Source organism: Pygoscelis adeliae, unplaced genomic scaffold, assembly GCF_000699105.1.
Source record: "Pygoscelis adeliae isolate BGI_AS28 unplaced genomic scaffold, ASM69910v1 Scaffold160, whole genome shotgun sequence".
In the NCBI taxonomy this organism is placed as follows: Eukaryota; Metazoa; Chordata; class Aves; order Sphenisciformes; family Spheniscidae; genus Pygoscelis; species Pygoscelis adeliae.
In genome coordinates, this window is record NW_008824035.1 from 1,156,020 (window position 1) to 1,175,847 (window position 19,828).

The 19,828-nt window shown below is 36.2% G+C and overlaps 2 protein-coding genes across 2 annotated transcripts in view; both read right to left on the minus strand.

Moving 5' to 3' along the window:
- The window catches only part of GTF3C3 (general transcription factor IIIC, polypeptide 3, 102kDa), a 22,197-nt gene extending 21,298 nt beyond the window's left edge, over positions 1-899 (minus strand). Inside the window, exon 1 of the mRNA XM_009332790.1 lies at positions 792-899. Within this exon, the coding sequence (XP_009331065.1) occupies positions 792-899 (108 nt within the window). The remainder of the gene's footprint in view (positions 1-791) is intronic.
- A 1,293-nt stretch (positions 900-2,192) lies between these two features.
- Positions 2,193-19,828, minus strand: part of PGAP1 (post-GPI attachment to proteins 1) — a 52,940-nt gene continuing 35,304 nt past the window's right edge. The window contains exons 23-28 of the mRNA XM_009332800.1: positions 18,631-18,763; positions 15,936-16,198; positions 15,475-15,579; positions 14,532-14,613; positions 3,354-3,498; positions 2,193-2,393 (exon numbers count right to left, since the gene is read on the minus strand). Of these exons, the coding sequence (XP_009331075.1) occupies positions 3,373-3,498; positions 14,532-14,613; positions 15,475-15,579; positions 15,936-16,198; positions 18,631-18,763 (709 nt within the window). The 3' untranslated portion in view covers positions 2,193-2,393; positions 3,354-3,372. The remainder of the gene's footprint in view (positions 2,394-3,353; positions 3,499-14,531; positions 14,614-15,474; positions 15,580-15,935; positions 16,199-18,630; positions 18,764-19,828) is intronic.

A 19,828-nucleotide genomic window follows, 5' to 3' on the forward strand; every position in this document is an offset into this window, starting at 1 on the left:
CTGCTGCTGCGCTCGTTGCCTCGGAGGACCTAGCGGCAGAAGGGCACGAGGAAAGCTCCTCTGTAAGCGACCTCACTGTAGAGGTTAGATTATCTTTTATTTCCCCAGCAATGGGAGTTATTTTTACATGAGAAGGGTTTCTTAACTTCATATGCGCACACAGTTATCGTGCAGATGACTTATTGACTGGGGCACGGTCAGAAGCGGGTGTGAGGGGCTGGGGGTGAGGTACCAGCAGCCATCAGGCCCCTGGGGCAGGTGTCTCTGCCAGGGCAGGTATGTCCCCACTCGGCTCAGTCTCCCAAGCAACTAGACAACTTCTGATAAAAGAGTATCTGAAAAATTGCTCCAAAACACCTTATGAGGTCTAGTTCTAATAAATTGAAAGGTAACATTTATTTACCAATTTCGAACAAAGACACTCGGCAGTAGTTAAAAGCACTCTGTTGCACTCCTCATTTATTCACGTTTAAACAAACACAATTCTGCCAGGCAAACGGTAGTAGCCAAACGTCACACATTTGTCAATAGACAGCAAATGTGCAAATTACAGCATGGCATCAGATTCCATAGGTAAAAACTGCGACACTGAGGAAAATTTTAAATTGTCAGGTAAGAATTAAAAAGTCAAAGCAGTAATATTTTGCTGTGAAGGTTACCACTTCGCATGAAGTTCAGAAGTTAACGCCTGAAAAAGAGGAAGAGAAAAAAAAAGTGAGACAAATACAGAAATATTTATATGCAACCAGGGTATGATCCAAACCAAGACCTGGTAACCCTGGCTGAAATACCCCAACTGAGCGCAGCAGACCTCTACTTCCAGAAAACAGCTCTGAACGCTGAAAAGAACTGCCGCGATCATCCTGAATTAAGCAGGACAAATTACTTCCACCAGTCATTTGCTCACTGCTGCTGTAACTTACAGTAGAGCTACAGCATCCTTTCTAAAGTCCCTTTTCATTTATTTGTCATGCACGATACTCAGTGTGGTGCAATTTTTTTTTCCTGACACAAAAACTTGGCAAAAAGAGAACTTAGTATTAAAATTTGAGTGCAGTCTTCATTATGATTCATGATAGTAAGAATAGCGGAGCTGTGCTTTTCATTACAAAAAGAGGTGTAGTTAAGCAGGCAGAAAGCAGGACAGAGCCAGAAATCCTAAGCTGAATATTAATTACAAATTAATCTTTAAGATATTGAGTAAATCACCAAAATGCTTAGATTCTAACCTTACTGAAATCTTCCACTATTTGTAAAATGGGAGAAAACAATTGTTTACCTTTCCTCAGAATTGCCAGTATTCACTGACTCTCCAAATGAGATACAAAAGGATTTATTTGTTACAGACTATGGTTATGCATAGATAAAATAGCTGAGAAGTACCTGCTATAAATTGAGGCTGGATTTATTAATAATGCAAGCTTGACCCACTTCAATTTTATTTCATATTTATGGAGAGATGTGAGTAAGTTTGCAATCCTTTTATCAACCTTCCATTTTAGTGGTAGAAATAAGGCAAACAGCATGAATGGACAAAGATGTAAAAGATAATGTATGCTTTGTTAGTGCAATATAGAATCATAGAATAGTTTGGGTTGGAAGGGACCTCTAAAGGTCATCTAGTCCAACCCCCCTGCCGTGGGCAGGGACATCTTCAACTAGATCAGGTTGCTCAGAGCCCCGTCCAACCTGACCTCGAATGTTTCCAGGGATGGGGCATCCACCACCTCTCTGGGCAACCTGCTCCAGTGCTTCACCACCCTCAGCGTAAATTTAGACACATCTTATGTCTAAATTGATTTTCTTAATATACATATATCACAGGAAACCATTAGTCTCAATTTATAATTTTACTGATATTAATTACTTAAATAAAACCTGCATTCTCTATTATCTGTACATTTTCAGAATTCTTCTCCACATGAAAAAGGGGAGAAGAAAAAAAAAAGCATGGTCTACATAGGTCTGCATAAGCACCACGTGTTATTTTACTGAAGTAGTAAATACCTCATAAACCTCTACCTCAGCAATTTTAAAGCAACTTCAGGCAAGAGTTAAGGTACTACATTTTTAATTTCTTCTGAAAGAGAAGTTGTTTTTATACTTCAGACAGAAGTAAGAATCACTCGAATCCAAATCTTTCACTTAGTTACATGTAACAACATTAGAGGAAAAGGCTTATCCTCTTTTACCTTTTTCAGCAGCATCTTTCAGCCTTTGAAATAATTTGGAAAAGAATTTTTCCTTTCTTCATAATCTGCAAATGCAGAAGCAATAGGATCTGAGTAGAACATGACAGGCCTTGGTCCTTCATTGTTCATAGTGAAAGTAGCTGGGAACTTTCTGAGATCAAGACCCCTGCCCGAAAAATAAGCCTGGAGCGTTCTGAAAAACTGAAGATATCGCATATGTGAAAATAGAGCATGCGCAACAGAGATTGATTATTTCTACTGACACAAAGTAGATGTAATATTTGTTCCCATGTGGGATGAAATCCTCTACTTTGATCATAAACTGGTACAATATAGGCAATATAATTCAGACATGTCCACTCCGTCCATGGCCTGTACATGTTATGTGTTGTCGAAAGACCACCAACTCATCATCTTTGTTGCTTGTTTACTGTGCTCCCTGCTGTACCACAGAGGATTCAGTCTGTATCCCTTACAAAACAGGCACAGCAAAACCCTTGCTGAGAGCAAACAGTACAGTTCTGTTACATATTTTCTCTAAGAAAAATGTTCTCTGAGTTAGCAACAGTGGGCAATTGATTTGAACCGGCCCCTTAGATCGCCTAAAAGTAGAAGTTAATGCTGCTTAGAACAGTGAGGAAAAATTGTGGGAAACTGATTTTTTTCCTTCACAAATTCCTTATAAGATCTTGAAAATGTTCTCTTAATGATATTTTCTTAGCTTTAATTAACTTTCAGATCTTTAGCCACTATTCACGACAATGTGTCAGATGCAAACTTATTTGTACTTCCAGAAGATGAAACAACATGCAATCAACAGAGTACACATTTGAGAGAAACATAATAATCATTCCTCTTCTGTTTCATAAAACGAGGGGTTATATAATCAAAATACATTTTTAAAAACTCAAGCTGCTGGATGGAGATATAAGGAAGTTTTATGCACCACTGCACACCGAGAATGTCTCTTCAGTTAAGGGGTACATCTTGACTGAAGAATGCTCATCCAGTTGTGGTTATTGACTGTACAAAGTGCTCCGTTACTAACACTGCATTTAATGGGCCCCTCTTACCTTTAAATTCAGAAGATAAAAATTCTCGTGATGGAAAACAAAAAACCCACACAAAACTTAGGCTATCTTTCTTGCAGCATTTCCTTACCAGGTCTCTGTTTCTAGGGTTATCTAGAGGTTTCCATTTTTCTTCTGGTTGGAAAGGAGCACCCTTTGCCAATCCTCTCACAGCCAATACTGTATATAGACCCAGGAGCACCACTTTCCACATGTTGAAGAGATGAACAGACTATCTGTAAGAAGGACAACGAACCAGACTCCTTAAATCCCACAGAGCTGTCACCGGTAACAAATAGAGCAAGCATGACAATCCAGTGGAGTACTGAAAATAATGTATCCATGGCAAGGAAAATCTGCCTACTGCAGATTATATCTGTGTGCTATCAACTCTTTTTTGTTTTCCTAGTACTAATGTATTAGGAAGAACAAATTATTCTAAAGAAGTGTTTCCCATACCAAAGCTATTTCTAGATACTGGATTCTCTTTTTGAGAGGGACTAGTATGACATTTAACGCAAAATACTTACATTTGTAAATTTACATTTGTTATTACATCATTGGCCGATCAGTTACAGCATCAGATCTTTGTGTGCTCCAAGGAGAATGCACAAATATGGCTTGAGATCCAGATAGCTCAATTTTCAAAATTGCATGAAATGAAAGTGTACTACATAGATAAATAAGTGCAATAACAATACAGCCTGGTATAATATACTAGAGACCCATTTCACAACTTGATTCAAGGAAAAGAAAAAAAAAAGAACTAATTCTCCCTTTCGTGTTCTTTAAAATAAAGCTTACCAGTGAATTTGGCTCTGGCTTGCCCCTTCTTGGTTAGTCTCCTTGTAATCTGTGAACAAACTGATCTCTGCACTTATATTTCTAGTGGACTGTAGGTGGGTGTCAATGACGTTAGCAGGAGTTCAAAAATACAGTAATGATTCCATTTCCATCCATGACATAAAGACCCTTGAGAATTTCATCCTTAATACTCTTAAGACCTGTTGCTATCGAACAGTGCAGTGCAAATTCCTCCTCCCTAAGCCATATTGCAGAAAATTGGTGGTAAGCATATAATAAGTTTAAAACAATTCCAGCAGAGATAGCAGAGCTGTATCAAAGTATTACTTTTAATTAAAAGTAATTAGCCATATCTCTAGAATGGTGACTAACAGATAATTACAGCTGGTTGAATGGTTTTCAAGCAAGATGAGATATGGATCATTTTCCTGATGCTGGAGAGAGAGAGAGAAAAGTAAGGTCTGTTTCAAGATCCAAAATCTTAACATTTTAATGGAAGTGTTGCTTTCCTACCCTGATTTTACCAGCAGTCAACATCCTTCTGTCAGACTAGAATCTAAGACAAAGACTGCAAGGAGGACTGTGCTAATTTACCTTGGCCTTATTTCGTAGCATTCTTCATCTCAAAGCTGCTCAATTTTTTTTGCTTATAACTTCATTATACTCTTCTCTCCACTATTTAGATGATACTTTAGTTAGTACCACATAAAATATATCTCTAAATAGACATGTTAAAACTAAAGATTTTGGGCCATTATCTCACTCCAGATTATAGAGGTTTATTTCTGACTAGAAGCTTTACATCTTTCTTTGGTTTAAATTTTGAAAGCAAAGCAAAAACCCAACACCACCCTTCTAGGCAGGCAAAGTTGTTGACATCCAAACATCATTAGCAACACAGTAAACAAAATCCTAGCAGTGTTATTTTCATGACTGCAGTAACACATAAAAATACAAGTCAACTTATCCAGCTTGTATATTATTCTACAGACTTGGAATAAAAAAAAATTTCACACACAAGAAAGAAAGTCCATCAAAGCCCACCAATTACTTTTCGTAATAGACAACTTCCAGATAGGAGACTCATCGAGATCCAGAACAGCAGTAGCAACAGAAGAACTTGTAAAAAGGCAGGCCCCAATGTAAGGGAACTTTGTTGATCTTCTAGGTAGATACTTATTTCTAGTTTAATTTTGTGCATAATTTACCTTCTAAATCAACCAGAAGTATAAATATGTTCCTCTAGAGGAAATGACAAAAAGGGGAAAAGGCTTGATTTACAGTTTGGGATTAGATTTTAATTCCTTATTTAGCTTAAAAAAAAAAAAAAAAAAAGGCCAGAACAGCAGACAGTTTTCTTCAATCTTTTTTTTTTTTCCATTCCCCTCAATTCTTTTATTCATTTGATTTATTTGAAAGAAAAAACTGGGGGATACATAGTACATTCACCTAGTAGAACATACCAAAAGTCATCCATAAATTTGAAATAAGTTTTATTACTGTAAGAATTTACGCAGCTTGGTTGACTGATGAAGTACGCAGATATGCAAGAGATTCAGTAAGCATATATTTTCTGTGAGCTGTCTTAAAAAAAAATCCCTACAAACTTGTATTGTTGCTTCCTGAGCTAAAAGCGTTTGAGAAACTGAGTCTGTTTAGACTTAGTGCTCATTTTAATGGGGGGGTTTTGGTGTTGGTTTGTTTCTTTTTTTAAAGATAATTTCATTATAGCTCTTTTCCTTCAGTGAAAGTCAGATATAAGCGGAACACATTCATATTAAAATACTACTAGTACAGTTACACTGATTGGGCAAAATTGCATCCTCCTTTGACAACAGTAGCTAGTTTAACAAATGCTTTCCAAGCCAGATGTCAGTGTGCTGCCTTTCTAATGCAACCGAATTCCAGCACTAGGTTTTCTTGACAAACTATGTATATAGACACACCTCTTCAGTAAATCAAATCTTTTGAAAGTGGCTATACTAATTATACCGCCCTTATGGCACAGAAAGTAATATTCATGTATGTTTGAATTAAATTGCACTGAAACTGAAAATGCTCGTAGCATTGCTTGTTCAGTTTCATGCAAGTTACTTCAAAAAGGTAAAAATCTTGTTCTAGAACAAAAGGCAAATTTAAAACGAATTAGTTCAGCTGAGAACAAGTTTTATACATATGATGCTCTATATAAACTATGTTATTCACCAAGCATTCTCCATTTTATTGCATTTCCCATTCATGATAGCAAGGCAGGTATAACAGCCTAAGGTGCATGAGTTAAGATATTGAGACAAGCTTCATCAGGTATGATCTTTATTGTATTCTACTTGAGATGTGAAAAGTGTCTGTTACTTAAAGCACCGCTCTAACCACAATGCTTTTGTTCACTGTTTTTATTTTCTGCTTAGAATCCCAAGTATTACAAGTTAAGAAGGAAAAGCACCAAACTGCTCCACATGAGTACCTGAGCAAAGACTGAAGGCAAACATTCATCACGACACTCGTTAGCATGTTTGTACAACAGAAGTACAGGTAACATTCACAACACTCTACGGAGTATGACTGGTAAGTCGCACTTTTTGTGAATTACAACCATTTGTACTAATGCAACCATGTTAGAACACCATACAAAAATATACAGAAGTGTTTATTTAGCAGAGCATATGCTATACAGTGTACTCTAAGTCATGCACATTTAGGTAAAGACAAAAAAAATGAAGTATACACTGCAGACAGGGAAACCATCAAACAAAATATGAACATCCCAGAGTAGCTCCCACTCGAGTTGCCCTCAACTTCAGCAAAAAAGTACCAGTATCTAAAACCACAGTTTTTAAAGATTCTGAGATTTCGGCTTTCAGCAATTTCAACATTAGCTGAAGATACCTATTCTCCAAGGTTTTCTTAGCATCTCACAAGACCAGGAGTTTGCCAAAGCTTGTCACACATTGCATGATCTGTATCTGAGAATTCAGTTATAAACATTTTAATAAGCACAATAATTTATTATAGCATTATTCAAACATTTATAGATAAGACCCTGTCAACATCTCTAGAAACCTGTAACTATTAAGAGCTAGCTCCACCTACAATACCAGACTTACACTAGCTATATAAGAACTGAAAACAGAGGAAGAGCTAAAAACATGTAAGACAGGTTGCTTGTGAAGCGATAGATTTTTCCAAAAATTACACGTGTGTTCCTCAAAGTTTTAAGTCCTCTTAAAACCAAACAAACAGCTCCCTCCCTCCCCACCAGTAACCCAAACCAGGTATTTTGGCCAACATTATTCTGTCTTTGTGCTTGGAAAAACAATTAAAAGGGAAGTAGGGAGTCAAGTTACTAGGCCTAAGTTACGCAGTTTTTCTAGACTAATCATCATATATAAAGGCCTTAAAGGTAGCTCTGCCCTCTCAATGATTTTAATACTAGAATATTCCTGTAGCTAAGAAATCAGCAATGGCTAGGATTACTGAAACAACATCATCACAAAAGAAAGAAGAGAAAGTTATGTGACCGGAACAAGAGTTTTAAAAGTCCTAAACTAACATACAGAAGGAAGTAGCAGGGAAGACACAAAAATTGCATGTTATCTGTTGTGCCACAGCATTAGCAACATCGTGGCAGCCAGGTTCAAGTTAGTTCTCAATAAAAGAAGATTAATAACTTCGATTTGTATTGCTTCAAACAATTACTGTGATCAGCTGACATGCAGTCATTTTGTGTGCATATCTAAATATGATAAGCTTGGAGATGGCATCTTTATTCAAGATTCAGTGTTACATAGTACTAATACTGGAGAGGGTGGGGGGAAGTCAGAATTTTGGGGGGGGGTGTTCAAAGCATACAAAGAATCCTGCAGAGACACATAAGGAAAGCCAGATTTCTTATACATAAGAAATCCTTCTGCTGTATCAAAACAAGTTTTCAAGATCTTGACTATTTCTGGTTTTCTTTAATGAATTGAGAAGAACAGAATGTATAAACCTTTTTTTTCCCAAAAAAAACCTTTCAGGGTTTTATATATGAATAGTTTTCCTAAAAAGTGAAATTTGTTATTCAAAACTGCTGGAGCTTTAGCACAACCAACCAACCCCAGCCCCGTCTAGTTTTCTTCTCACACTGGCGTAGATATTGATACTCAATGGCTTGAATAAAATATTTTGCTTAAACTACAATTAGAGGATTTTTTTATTTTGAAGAAACTAAAGAACAGAATTTTTAAAAAGAATTTGACACACAGACTTCGAAGTTGAGACAAATATCTGAAAGTAGTTTTCCTTCCTTATTTTTCTTTTTGTCACAATAGAAAGAGTTGAGAAATTAAGGTCAGCTAAAGCTTTCTGACTTTGGTTGGTGCGATCCAAACCACAGATGTACTGTACTTGTCACAAATCTTCATTTCTGTAAGTGTAGTAAAAGGGGGTGAAAATAATTTTTTAAAAGTATTTTCCCCAAATCAAGTTTCAGTATGATCCACACAAATATTTTGGTCAACTTCAAAACTCAAATATAAGGCTATAGAAGTCCACAGGCTACAGTTAAGAGTGTATTCATTTACTGGTTTAAGGCACAGTATTTTTTTTTGCTCTAGAAAGCTGCAAGTTTAAAGTCACAGTGAGGAATTTCACGTTTCAATTTTGGTCTGGCACTCTAATTATATCTGTCACATCTACTACTTGTAGACTTCTGTAAAATATTTCAGTTGTCAGGTGCTGCAGTCTCAAATACTGTTTTCACACTCAAAGTGACGTAAGTGGCAAATACCGAAGCCTGAATTGATCCCAAAATAGTGCACTTAGCATTTTATAAAACTAAACATCAACACACTTGCACGTTTGATACTTAATATATATACACCCTGAAATTATTTAAGTTAGAGGGAAAAAAGTCTTTGCTGGTATTTCAACAAACATGCAAAACTTCAATAGAACAACAGTCTACAGGACAGCCACTGTGTATCTTCACTAGGTCAGTCACGGTGCCTACTATTACTGTGAACTTTATGTTTTGTACTACAGCGGAAGGATACTGCAAACCAAGGATAACTGTGTGTGGAAGGAGGAACTGGAACGATGTGCTGCAAAACAACAAGTTTGTGTGTGCCATTCCTGACTTTTATAGACACAAAATTAGCTCTGATACCACACAGATTCCTACAAAATCTAGATCGCAACCTGCCAATAACTGTAGAGAGGCCATGCTTACAAGATTTGTTTATGACAGCATGAGTAGCAAAATCTGTCTCCATTTAAGAATGCAGAATGAGACCCTAAGTTTTAAGCAAAATTAAAGTTGAAACATCACAGCTTTGACTCAGGTTTTCATGCTACAAGGCAATAAGCACATATTTGAGGCAGTTACATGCTTAGATACCTGAACAATTGAGGTGCTGAGCAGATTTGCTTAAGTAAGAGCTATAGAATTTTCTCCTTAAATGCTTAAAATTTATTTTTAAAAGCAGTAATGTTTATTAACAAGATGAAATTTATAGATTTCATTTAAGCTTTAAGATAAACGAGCTGATTAAGAGGTTTGAATACATTCTTCCATGAATAAGAATATACATCAGAAAAGATAATATATGTAAAAGTTTTTCAAGTAAACTTTTAGAGATTTTAAGGATTCTATTTTGAATACTAGCTTAAAGTTCTGGATCTAAAAAAAGGTAGAAAAACCATTTTACTTTAACATAAAAATTAATCTGTTTTCAATTGTCATTCATTGGCACACATTTCCAGAGGTATAAAAGAGCAGCGTGTAGCTTTGGTGACAAAAATATGCCTCCCCTAAAGGAACGGTGATGAAAGTTTTAATACTTCTTAACAGTACAGTGCTAAGTGCTTATAAAAGCTAGCTTGATTATCTCCCAGAAAAAAGAGATGTAAAAAGTCAAAGCTGTAAATTGTGACTGACATTCATCATGAAATGGAAAATAGGCATTAAGAATTTAGTCTGTTTTACAGCTAACAATTTTCTAGTACCTTAGTGACTTAAAACAGCAGCACAATTATTGTACAGACACTATAACCGATTCCAAAAACATTTTCAGTAACTCAGAGAATTGAAAGTCTGTAAATGGCTGGGTTTTTTTCTCAGTATAAATAAGACAAAAGTCTAAACACACTCACCACTGTATTGAAATAAACTTGTTCAAATGAAAGCTTCTCAAATGTTTACGTTTATCCACAGGCACATAATCGACTTTATTCTGTCCTGTCAAAGCTTAGGCAGATGTATCAGATTTCAAAAAAAAGTAACAAGTTCATAACCTTGTTACTGGCAAACACATGGAAAATTAGACTTCATATCAAATACTGATGTGTGCAAGAATGCTTTTTGGTTTTATTTCAGTATCCATATATTTTATATTATTTTTTTAAACACTGACTTTATAGGTAGCCCAATTAGGTTATAGTTGAAAAGTTCACTTAGACATACAGGCAGTCTCTATGCCTTCTGCAATATATTACTACTGCACTGTTTAGGGTTTTGTTATTTGTTGATTTGTTTTAAAACTTAGCAAATTAGTATTTTGGAATGAATTGCTACATGTATCAGCTCACTCAAAACCAAAATTAGAGCAGAACTCTAAATATTAGAAATAATATTAACTTAAATTCCAGTTACTGCAATTTTTTTTGAAACAAAACCAAAAAGAAATCCCAGCCAAAACCCAAAAAACCAATCCCCCTTTTAACAGGATGCTGAAACGTGACATACTGCAACCAACTTTTAAATCAAAACTGAAAATACCACCTTTGGACAACATTCATTCATTCAGTTTCAAGGTACATTTGGTAATTCCAGTTAAGAGGTAACAGTTTTTCCTTACCAGACAAATATAGACCTTTTATGAACTGTTAGCTACAGGTGTAGCTATTATGATTGCAGCGTGATAAGACTATGAGGAACACGTTTGATCATATCAACCAGAAAAGATTATAGACTTCAAGAGCAATTCAGGGTATGGAGATGTCACTAAAAACTTCTCATTAAATCTCCCCCTGCCCCTGCCAAAGAACGATTCTGCTGTACATATATGCTGTACCTAAAATTAGTACCTACATTTGGTACTCTAGGCTCTTACCCTGGGTTTTTTTATTCTGTTTCTGATAGGTTATAAAAAAAATATTAGAAACGAGCCACACGAATAGTTATTTTGAATGCATCCTGAGGTACAAGCCAAAAAATGGTCGCTTAATCTCAACGTAAATGCTTGATTATGTGGCATAATCTCCATTGAGATGTGGTGAACATCCACATGGGTAAAGAACAGTGGGTTTGCAAAATTAATACCTCAACTTCTGAAAAAGGAGAGAACAACAGAATTTGGGTCTGCACGTTAATAGAAATCTTCCCTATAGAGCAGAGGTCTAATCCATTACAAGTTAATTTTTGTCTTGATCCTCTCTCCCACACAGTCTAGATAATCTAAAATTTGAAAAATAAACTGGAATTTTAATTTAGCTAAAGGTACTAAGAGATATTACAATATATTTGCCTAAAGCTGTTTTATAAATGCAGCCTACTCATAATAAAGGATATTTCAGTAATATTTTTACTTCCTCATACATGCAATTAAAAGTATATTGGGTTAGCCTACATTTCTGCTGAGATTATAATTGTGAACAGTGGCAGAACTAGAGATGTGCATAACAAGCCTCTTCTCCAAAAGTAACAACAAATAATCATTGTATTTTACCTGAAAAACAAATTTTAGACTGTTATAAAATCTTGTCCTTTTCAGAATGGCAAGTAGGATGAATTGTTCTCTGGACTTGTTCTAATCCTATCCCCCTCCACTGATTATACAGAAAATCTAGTTGGGATTAGACACCTAATCTCTCAAACAGCTGAAGTTACACAGTCCACAATCACCGCAAAATCCAGACGCACATATCTGGGAACAGTTTTTATCTAGCAAGTGACACAGAATGCATATAAACCCAAAGTAGCAGTAAGACTTCCCCTCCTTCCCCCAGTGAAGGTAAGCCATCTCTGAAAAAAGGGAGCGTTGAGGAAGATGTGATAAATTCTGTCATCTGGGATCTCAGACTCAGGATTATATCTATTCCTACCTCCAACTTGAAAATCAGGTAGGAATCTATGCAAGATTCTGTAACCCATTTCATGAAGAGTGATAACAACTATCAATACAATTTCCAGCTTTAAAAATATCATTAAATGAAAAAATTGGTGTTATTCTATGCTGCTGTAATTCAGTAAGTTTCACATTGTGGCAGACTTTGGAAGCTATCAAAGCTACTACATGCAGACTGTTTGCTCTCCTTATTCTGATTATTATTTCATTCCACCAAGAGCTCCAACAAATGTATTTGGGCATAAAGAGCCCGCTAAGACAGCAAAACAAAATCAGAAGTAAAATACAGTAGTAAGACAAAAGGACCATGAAGGCCAAGGAAAATTATCTTCCACAGAAATCAGATCCTGCACATTTCACAGACAGCCTTTTACCAGCCCCTATGCAGTTCTGCCACCATCTTTCATTCACAGCCATTTGAAAGTAGAAAAACTACGCTATTCTTCTATGTCTGAACAGCAATTTTTAGGTTAAACCAACTGGTGGATTTAGCTACAAGTATATTGAGACACACAAATTATCTTATATACATATACTGTAGCTTACATTTGATTAGAAAGTATCAAGATATAATCTATTCAAATAATTTTTCTGATTTACAAACACTATGTATAATCTAATCTTTTTTAAAAAAAGGTTAAGACTAGAATACCAGCACATAGATTACCGATAACAGTGTCAATCGTTTGGTTAACTACAGTAGTCTTACTCAGTTAAAGCAGTTTTAATGACTTTACTGATAACTTGAACTGCTGACTTGGATATAAGCGGACAAAACACGTGCTTACTTCACATTTGTCCTTCATTTTGGAAAGTCACTGTGTGAATTAAGTTTTTCCAGCCAGCTCAAACGAATTGACTCTAACAACACGCTAGAAGTAACTGAGGCACTTTAGGCAAGATTAATGAGATACGATAAAATTAATGGGTCAGGCTGGCTGTACTACTATATCAAGAATATACTTGATTGACTGTGGGTAGCAGATTTCCTCTTATTATTCGTATAAGATGATTGAGCTGGCCTAGTATTTCCATAAGACGATAACAGGTATCTCGGACAGCGCAGAGACAGCTAACACAGAAGCAAGTAGTAGGCTCATCTCTACACAGAATCAATACATCATTTTAACCTAATGGCTACTGAGATTTCTTCTGTTGGCAAAACACATACCCAGGGGACAGGACTCCTTACACATAGCTATTTTAGGCTTTATTATAAATGGCAGTCACTGTAGCATCTAGGCACTAAGACAATACTTTATATGGAGCTAATAATTACGGTCAGTATTTCCCACTATTACTAAGAGCTTGTCCATGTGAGGAAGTTAGCACTGTATGGCAGGGCATGAATTTACAGTGTTGTAACTATTCCATATTAATTTCATGTATGGACATTTATTATAAGACTGTTGATTCTCCATTTACAATAGGAAAAAAACCTGCCTTGCCTACTTGGAAACAGTGCGGTACAGCAACTGCACTGTAAACTCACACCATACCTCAATGTTTGCTAGCTTCTACATACGGACAAGGTCCAAGGAGTAATTTCAGAATTGGCAAAATTCCAGAGAAAACTGACAATGTTTTAAAACAACATTACAGCAAATTGTTTATGAATCTGCTGGTGTCCTTCCTGAATAGAAAGCTACACAGAATACTGTTGTTTTCTCACTCTCACAAAAGGTAAATTGTATAAGACTTTCAGTAATCTCACAAATGTTCAACTCACACTGCTTGAACAAAGATTTGATAGAAGTAACAGTTCTATATAAGCAGTACATTCTAGTTTGTCTAGACACAACTGTGGCAGCTTTTAAATGTGGCATAAAATGATTAAAAGTATACTTGGCTGTGTAGTTTTTGTGCTAGTCACAGTGTGCTTGAAATGTATTGAGTTTTAACCAGCATAGTTTAGACCTGCAAGAGACGCAAGTTCAGAACATACGCACTGTATGGCATAGTGAGTAAAAAAAGTCTGTTTCAACAAAGAAGTAGAGTGAAATATTGAAGTGTCTACAAAGCAAACAGAGTATTGAGATGTTACACTGATATGATTTATGTGCTTACACACACACACACATTTAATTCACTTAATTTTCAGTCAGGAAATAAACACCATGAAAAGCTTTCTAAGCAACATGAACAGAACCACGAACTTTTCATAAAGTATTCACAGTTCTGTCCTCTTTCCCACATAATGTAAACTACTGATGATATTAATCTAGGCATTTCTTCGTTGAAATTTGCCCCATCTCCAGTGTTAAGTTTCTAGGCTGCACTGTTCTTCCTATGTATAACAAACGTTACACAATACAACACAGCACATGTAGAAGAAGAGAAAAGATTACAAAGTGGGGTACTTTGTATAAATGCATTCGTCCAAAGGCCAACATTGCAACAGACAAAGGGAGTGGAACTTTGGCTGCGATCTTCAAGAGTTTACTGTAAGAATATAAAGAAAAAATTGCCATTTTTGTAGCTATACATGCAGAAGGTGCGCAAATACCATACTTCACTTTCTTTTGAAAAATAATTTACAGATTTCAAGGCTTTGTTCATTTTTAAAATGGAACAAATAGGTCTAATGGGCAGTAACAATTGATGCATAAGCAAGAGCAATTATTCAAAAAGACTAATAAAATGTCATTTAAAAATGTTCTTATACTAATTTAGAAATAAGTTCTCTGTAACAAAGAAAGATTTCATGTTTTAGATCATTTGAGTTAACAGGTACTGGTCAAGAGGATAAACTACATTGGTTATTATTCATTGTCTTTCATGAGGCACTGACTAATTTTATAGCTGAACAAGAAATGCTCTACCTGTCAGCAAAAACAAGTGCTCAAAACTTCTTAACCTAGTAGAAAGCACACTACATTTCCACAAGGGTGCCCACAAGGGGGAGCTATAAGAACATAACTATAATGGTTTAGAATTCACTTTTCCTTGTAATTTTCTGACAATAATTGCTAAATGTATTAGGGTTCTGTAACATTTGGAAGCATTCAATGAATTATGAATGAAAAAGTCACAGTTAAAGAAGCCTTTATGCAACTGATTGTTTAGATAGCAAATACTTCATTTAAGTCCATGTGGTAAATACAGGTGATTTGCTCCACTTAGCTGAACTACAGGTAATTTGCATGCATTTTACCTAGTCTAAGATTTAACGATATGAGTTCATGAATCTCTATGTAGGCTGAACAATTACATATCTGTGCAGGATAAATTAAGTTTTACCACACAAATGGAAGTAGTAAGAAAGAAGCAGGAAGACAAAAACTGGAGATGAGGCTACAGTACCTTGATTTCACTTCAGAAGTACTTGAATTCATGAGAATTTCTAAAATGCATACGATGATAATAGCTGTAGATCTACATGGATCAGGATCAAGTCTAACATTGTACCTGCAAAGAAATGGTTTAAAAAGCATGTTACTTCTAAACTAGGCTACCAAATAAAATCCAAGTTGGGAATAAGCATGTGCTGACAACAACAAACATACATGAAACGTATATGGCATCACAGCCTGATTTTAAATCCTTTCTGAATCATTACTTTCTTCAACATATCACTGATTTACTTAACACCTACTTATACTGTAACATAAACCAGATTGCATAGGAAAAAACAACTATAATTAACAGAAGTGTTTGATACTATAAGGTAGCTAATAATGTAAAGAGTCAAACGTTTGTAATCGTTATCATCTTCAAAGGTTCATATTCTTTTCTTCCACCTTAATGGCAATTTAAGAAGTTACCTGAGATTTTTTAACCAATAAATTAAAGACGGCAAGTTGAGCAGCACAATCCATGTGAATAAATTGAGAATTGTAACATGCATCTTAAGACTGTTAACGGCTTCAGCAATTGTTGTACTGCTGGAAAGAGATTGTGTTGCTTCTGAAATGCTGTCCATCAAACTCTGGTTTTTGACTGTGTGTATACTGGAGTTCTGTGAAGTTTCTTTTGAGTGGTCTGAATCCTGAAAATAAAAGACAGAAGCCACAAAAACATGCACAGGCTTGTAAGAACCCATGCTGGGGGAGGAGGAGGGAAAAACTATCATGACAGTATCATACCAGCTCTGATTTAAGAAGAAAATTTGCAATTTATCCCTCAAAAAGCCATCAAAAGCAAAGTTCAATAGTTCAATTTTGAAGCATCTAGATTTAACCAGAAATTTCTCATACACTAATAGTTTATATGTCTTTGGAAGAAAAGAATGGAAAGTGGAGATGCCCTGACACCAATGCAGTGATAAGGAATGGAGTTCCTGGAAGGAGGAAGAACAGAATAAAAGGGGTAATAAAGCATGCAGGTGAAAATCACAGACAATCAAAAAGATACAAGGGGTAATGCAACTGGGAGTAAAATATTATCTGTGGGAATAAGTAACAAAGACAAACTAATGAGTTGGCAGATGCTAACTTCCAATGACGGAAAAAAGAAACCCACAAATGAAACAAAACAAAATTATATGGAGATGAAAGAAGAGAAGGAGAGGATTTAAAACTAAACACACAAAAAGCACTCAAAGAAACCCAAACAAAACTGTCAACAACTTTTTCTGGCAGACTGTTTTTTTAACCACTTCTATGTTTGCAAATAAGAACAGGTAGTTATTACATGCTTGTGTCCACACCTGCCTACATCTTCGATCCTATACCTTAAGGTAACTGAAAAAAGAAACAAAATTCACAATGCATGAAAGCCAATGCTTCTTCACTCCTTTTTAAACAGCTCCCAGTTTACTGCAGTCTCAGTCCATATCCGTCTAATAAATCATATTTGTCATCTCCTGATTAAAAAAACCCTGAACTCCACAAACTACGTATCTGGAAAAGATATTTACTTGTAGTATAGATCATTACCTAGAAATTAAATTTATTTCTTTAGATAAGGCATGCATAATCAAATACGAAAATTTAGACAAAAACTATTGATCTCTAGGTCTTCAGAGACTAAGTTTTCTTCTTAAATGTACTTCAGACAAGTTCACACTGCAGTGATCTTGAACAGTGAATGCAATAGTTGTATGTGATGGAACAGGCTACTCATGTCCTGGCTTTTCTTTCACATCATGCACATAGTAAGTAAACTACAGCCATCCAGTCATGGCAGCACAACCTAATAGTACCAAGGCAAGATGATAGTAATTCATAATGCATAGGTTTGCCAGACAATTTTTGGCCACCGTTTTGAACAGAAGCAGGAAACAGACTTACCCCATCGAGCATTTTTTGTTCTGCTCTTACATTCACATGCAGTTTTATGACCTGTAAGATAAACAGTTCAGCTTTTTTAGTAATGTTTCTTCACACAAAAGCTGTAGTATAGAAGAAAAAAAGTGTTTGGGCTAATTATTTTTTGTCCCTTTTTATAGCTAGATGATTCTAAGGCTCCAATGGAGCTGCAATACAAGAACTCCCTCTGCCTTTTTTATCAGCAGCATCCAAAGCGCTCTCTTAAGAAAGCATTTCCAAGCACAGAGAGAAAACTTAGCTGCTCTGCTTTCTCCCCTTCTGCTGTGGTCAACAGAGAATACAGAGTGGAAAATCTGCACATTCCTCACCTCTTCCTGCTAATTCAGTTCTACTTCACTTTCTGCAGAAACCCATAAACAGGCCACATAGTCCCATGTCAGATATTTACTGCAGAAGAGGGAGTAATGTCAGCATGGGAACGTCCTTCACAGAGTAAACTTATGCCACAGGGAGTTCAATTAGAGATAGCACTCTTCCTCAGGCTGTGTTTTCAGCTGCCACCTACCTGCTTCAGACCACCTGTAAACTGCTCTGCTTTGTGCCCCTCCTCGCAGATGCATGCTCCAATGCTTCCCTAGTAGCTAAGTATAGTAGCTGATTTAGCAGCTATATAACCATAGGGTGAATCAGATAAGTTAGACGCTCTGATGCAAGGAAGACCATGGAAACTGAATGGCAGGGACTAAATATGGATCTTTGTGGCACTATCCAAGGGATCATATCAGACGTACAATAAAACTATCCTAATTCTACAATATATACACCCTCCTTCCTTTTACTCCATATAGATTTGTGAAAAGTCTTTGAAAATAGAAAGTATTCTACAGAACATTCCAAGTCCTCCCTTTGCTAAAGTTTCTCTTCAAGGGAGTTATTAGTCTTTGATTTTATAACATTACCTATCCGTAAGTTAAAAATTGCAATTATATGCATTATTGTAGTGGGCATATGGGACCATACATTTCTTTGGAAGACGTGTTATCAAAAGAAGAAAAATACTTCTAAAAATTACAAGATCGTAAGAGTCTGATAAGTTAAAAACCCCACCTATTTCAAAAGAAATATTATTATTTGCATACTTAAGTGTGAAAAATGCTAATCTGTATTTTTACTTTTAACATGGGGTTAATTCAAACCATATGAAATTTTGAATTCAGTTATAAATTCAAAACGTTTAGCCTTTCAGTACCTTAAACAAGTATTGAAGATAAATAATGAATACAGCAAATGCACCGCAAGTCGTCCAGCTAACCAAAGCAAGGGATAACACCCCACAGAGTCTTCTGGGTGTAATCGACTTATCTTTTTGAGGTACAGTAGGTCTAAAAAAAAAAAAGAAAACCAAAACCAAAACTGCTGTTACACTTTTTAACAACATCAGACCTACAAAGATCAAAGAATGATTCTGTTTTGTGAATGACTGAAAAGAATAAATTGTTCCTGAATATTGATTAAACACTGGAAAAATAAAGTTAAACAAATTTTAACATACATACCAACTGCTACATAAGCCACTTTGCAAGAAAAACTTTCTTATCAAATGAACTAACAAAACAATCTTACACCTAGAATGTATGTCTGTAACTAATGTATTATTTTTACATCATTTGGGGAACATAAAGGATACACTGGTGAACATAAAACATTAGATGATGCTAACTGTAGATTTGCATCAGTCACTAAGTTCTTCTGTTCAGCCCAAGACAACACGTATCTTATTACTGCACAGCTGCATCATGAAAGTGACTCCTACTACAAATGTTAAGGCACTGCAGTGTTCAATGATAGTACAGCAATATACAAGAATAAGCCTCCAAAAGATTAATTCTGTGACAAACATTATTCCCAGACAGGAATTTCTGCTTGCTCACAGTCCGGGAGACACAGAAAAGCTTAAAGTTTCTGGATTCCAGCTGATACAACTAAGAGACAAGCATGGAACTGAAATGACAAAGATGAGCTGAGAAGGTGTGACCTCCTGGTTAACGGGGGAGGTCCCTGATGACTGGAGGCTTGCCAATGTGACGCCCATCTACAAGAAGGGCCAGAAGGAAGATCCGGGGAACTACAGGCCTGTCAGCCTGACCTCGGTGCCGGGGAAGATTATGGAGCAGTTCATCTTGAGGGCGCTCACAAGGCATGAGCGGGACTACCAGGGCATCAGGCCCAGCCAGCACGGATTCATGAAAGGCAGGTCCTGCTTGACCAACCTGATCTCCTTCTATGACCAGGTGACCCGCCTAGTGGATGAGGGAAAGGCTGTGGATGTGGTCTACCTGGACTTCAGTAAGGCCTTTGACACCGTCTCCCACAGCATTCTCCTAGAGAAGCTGGCGGCTCACGGCTTAGACAGGTGTACTCTGCGCTGGGTCAAAAACTGGCTGGAC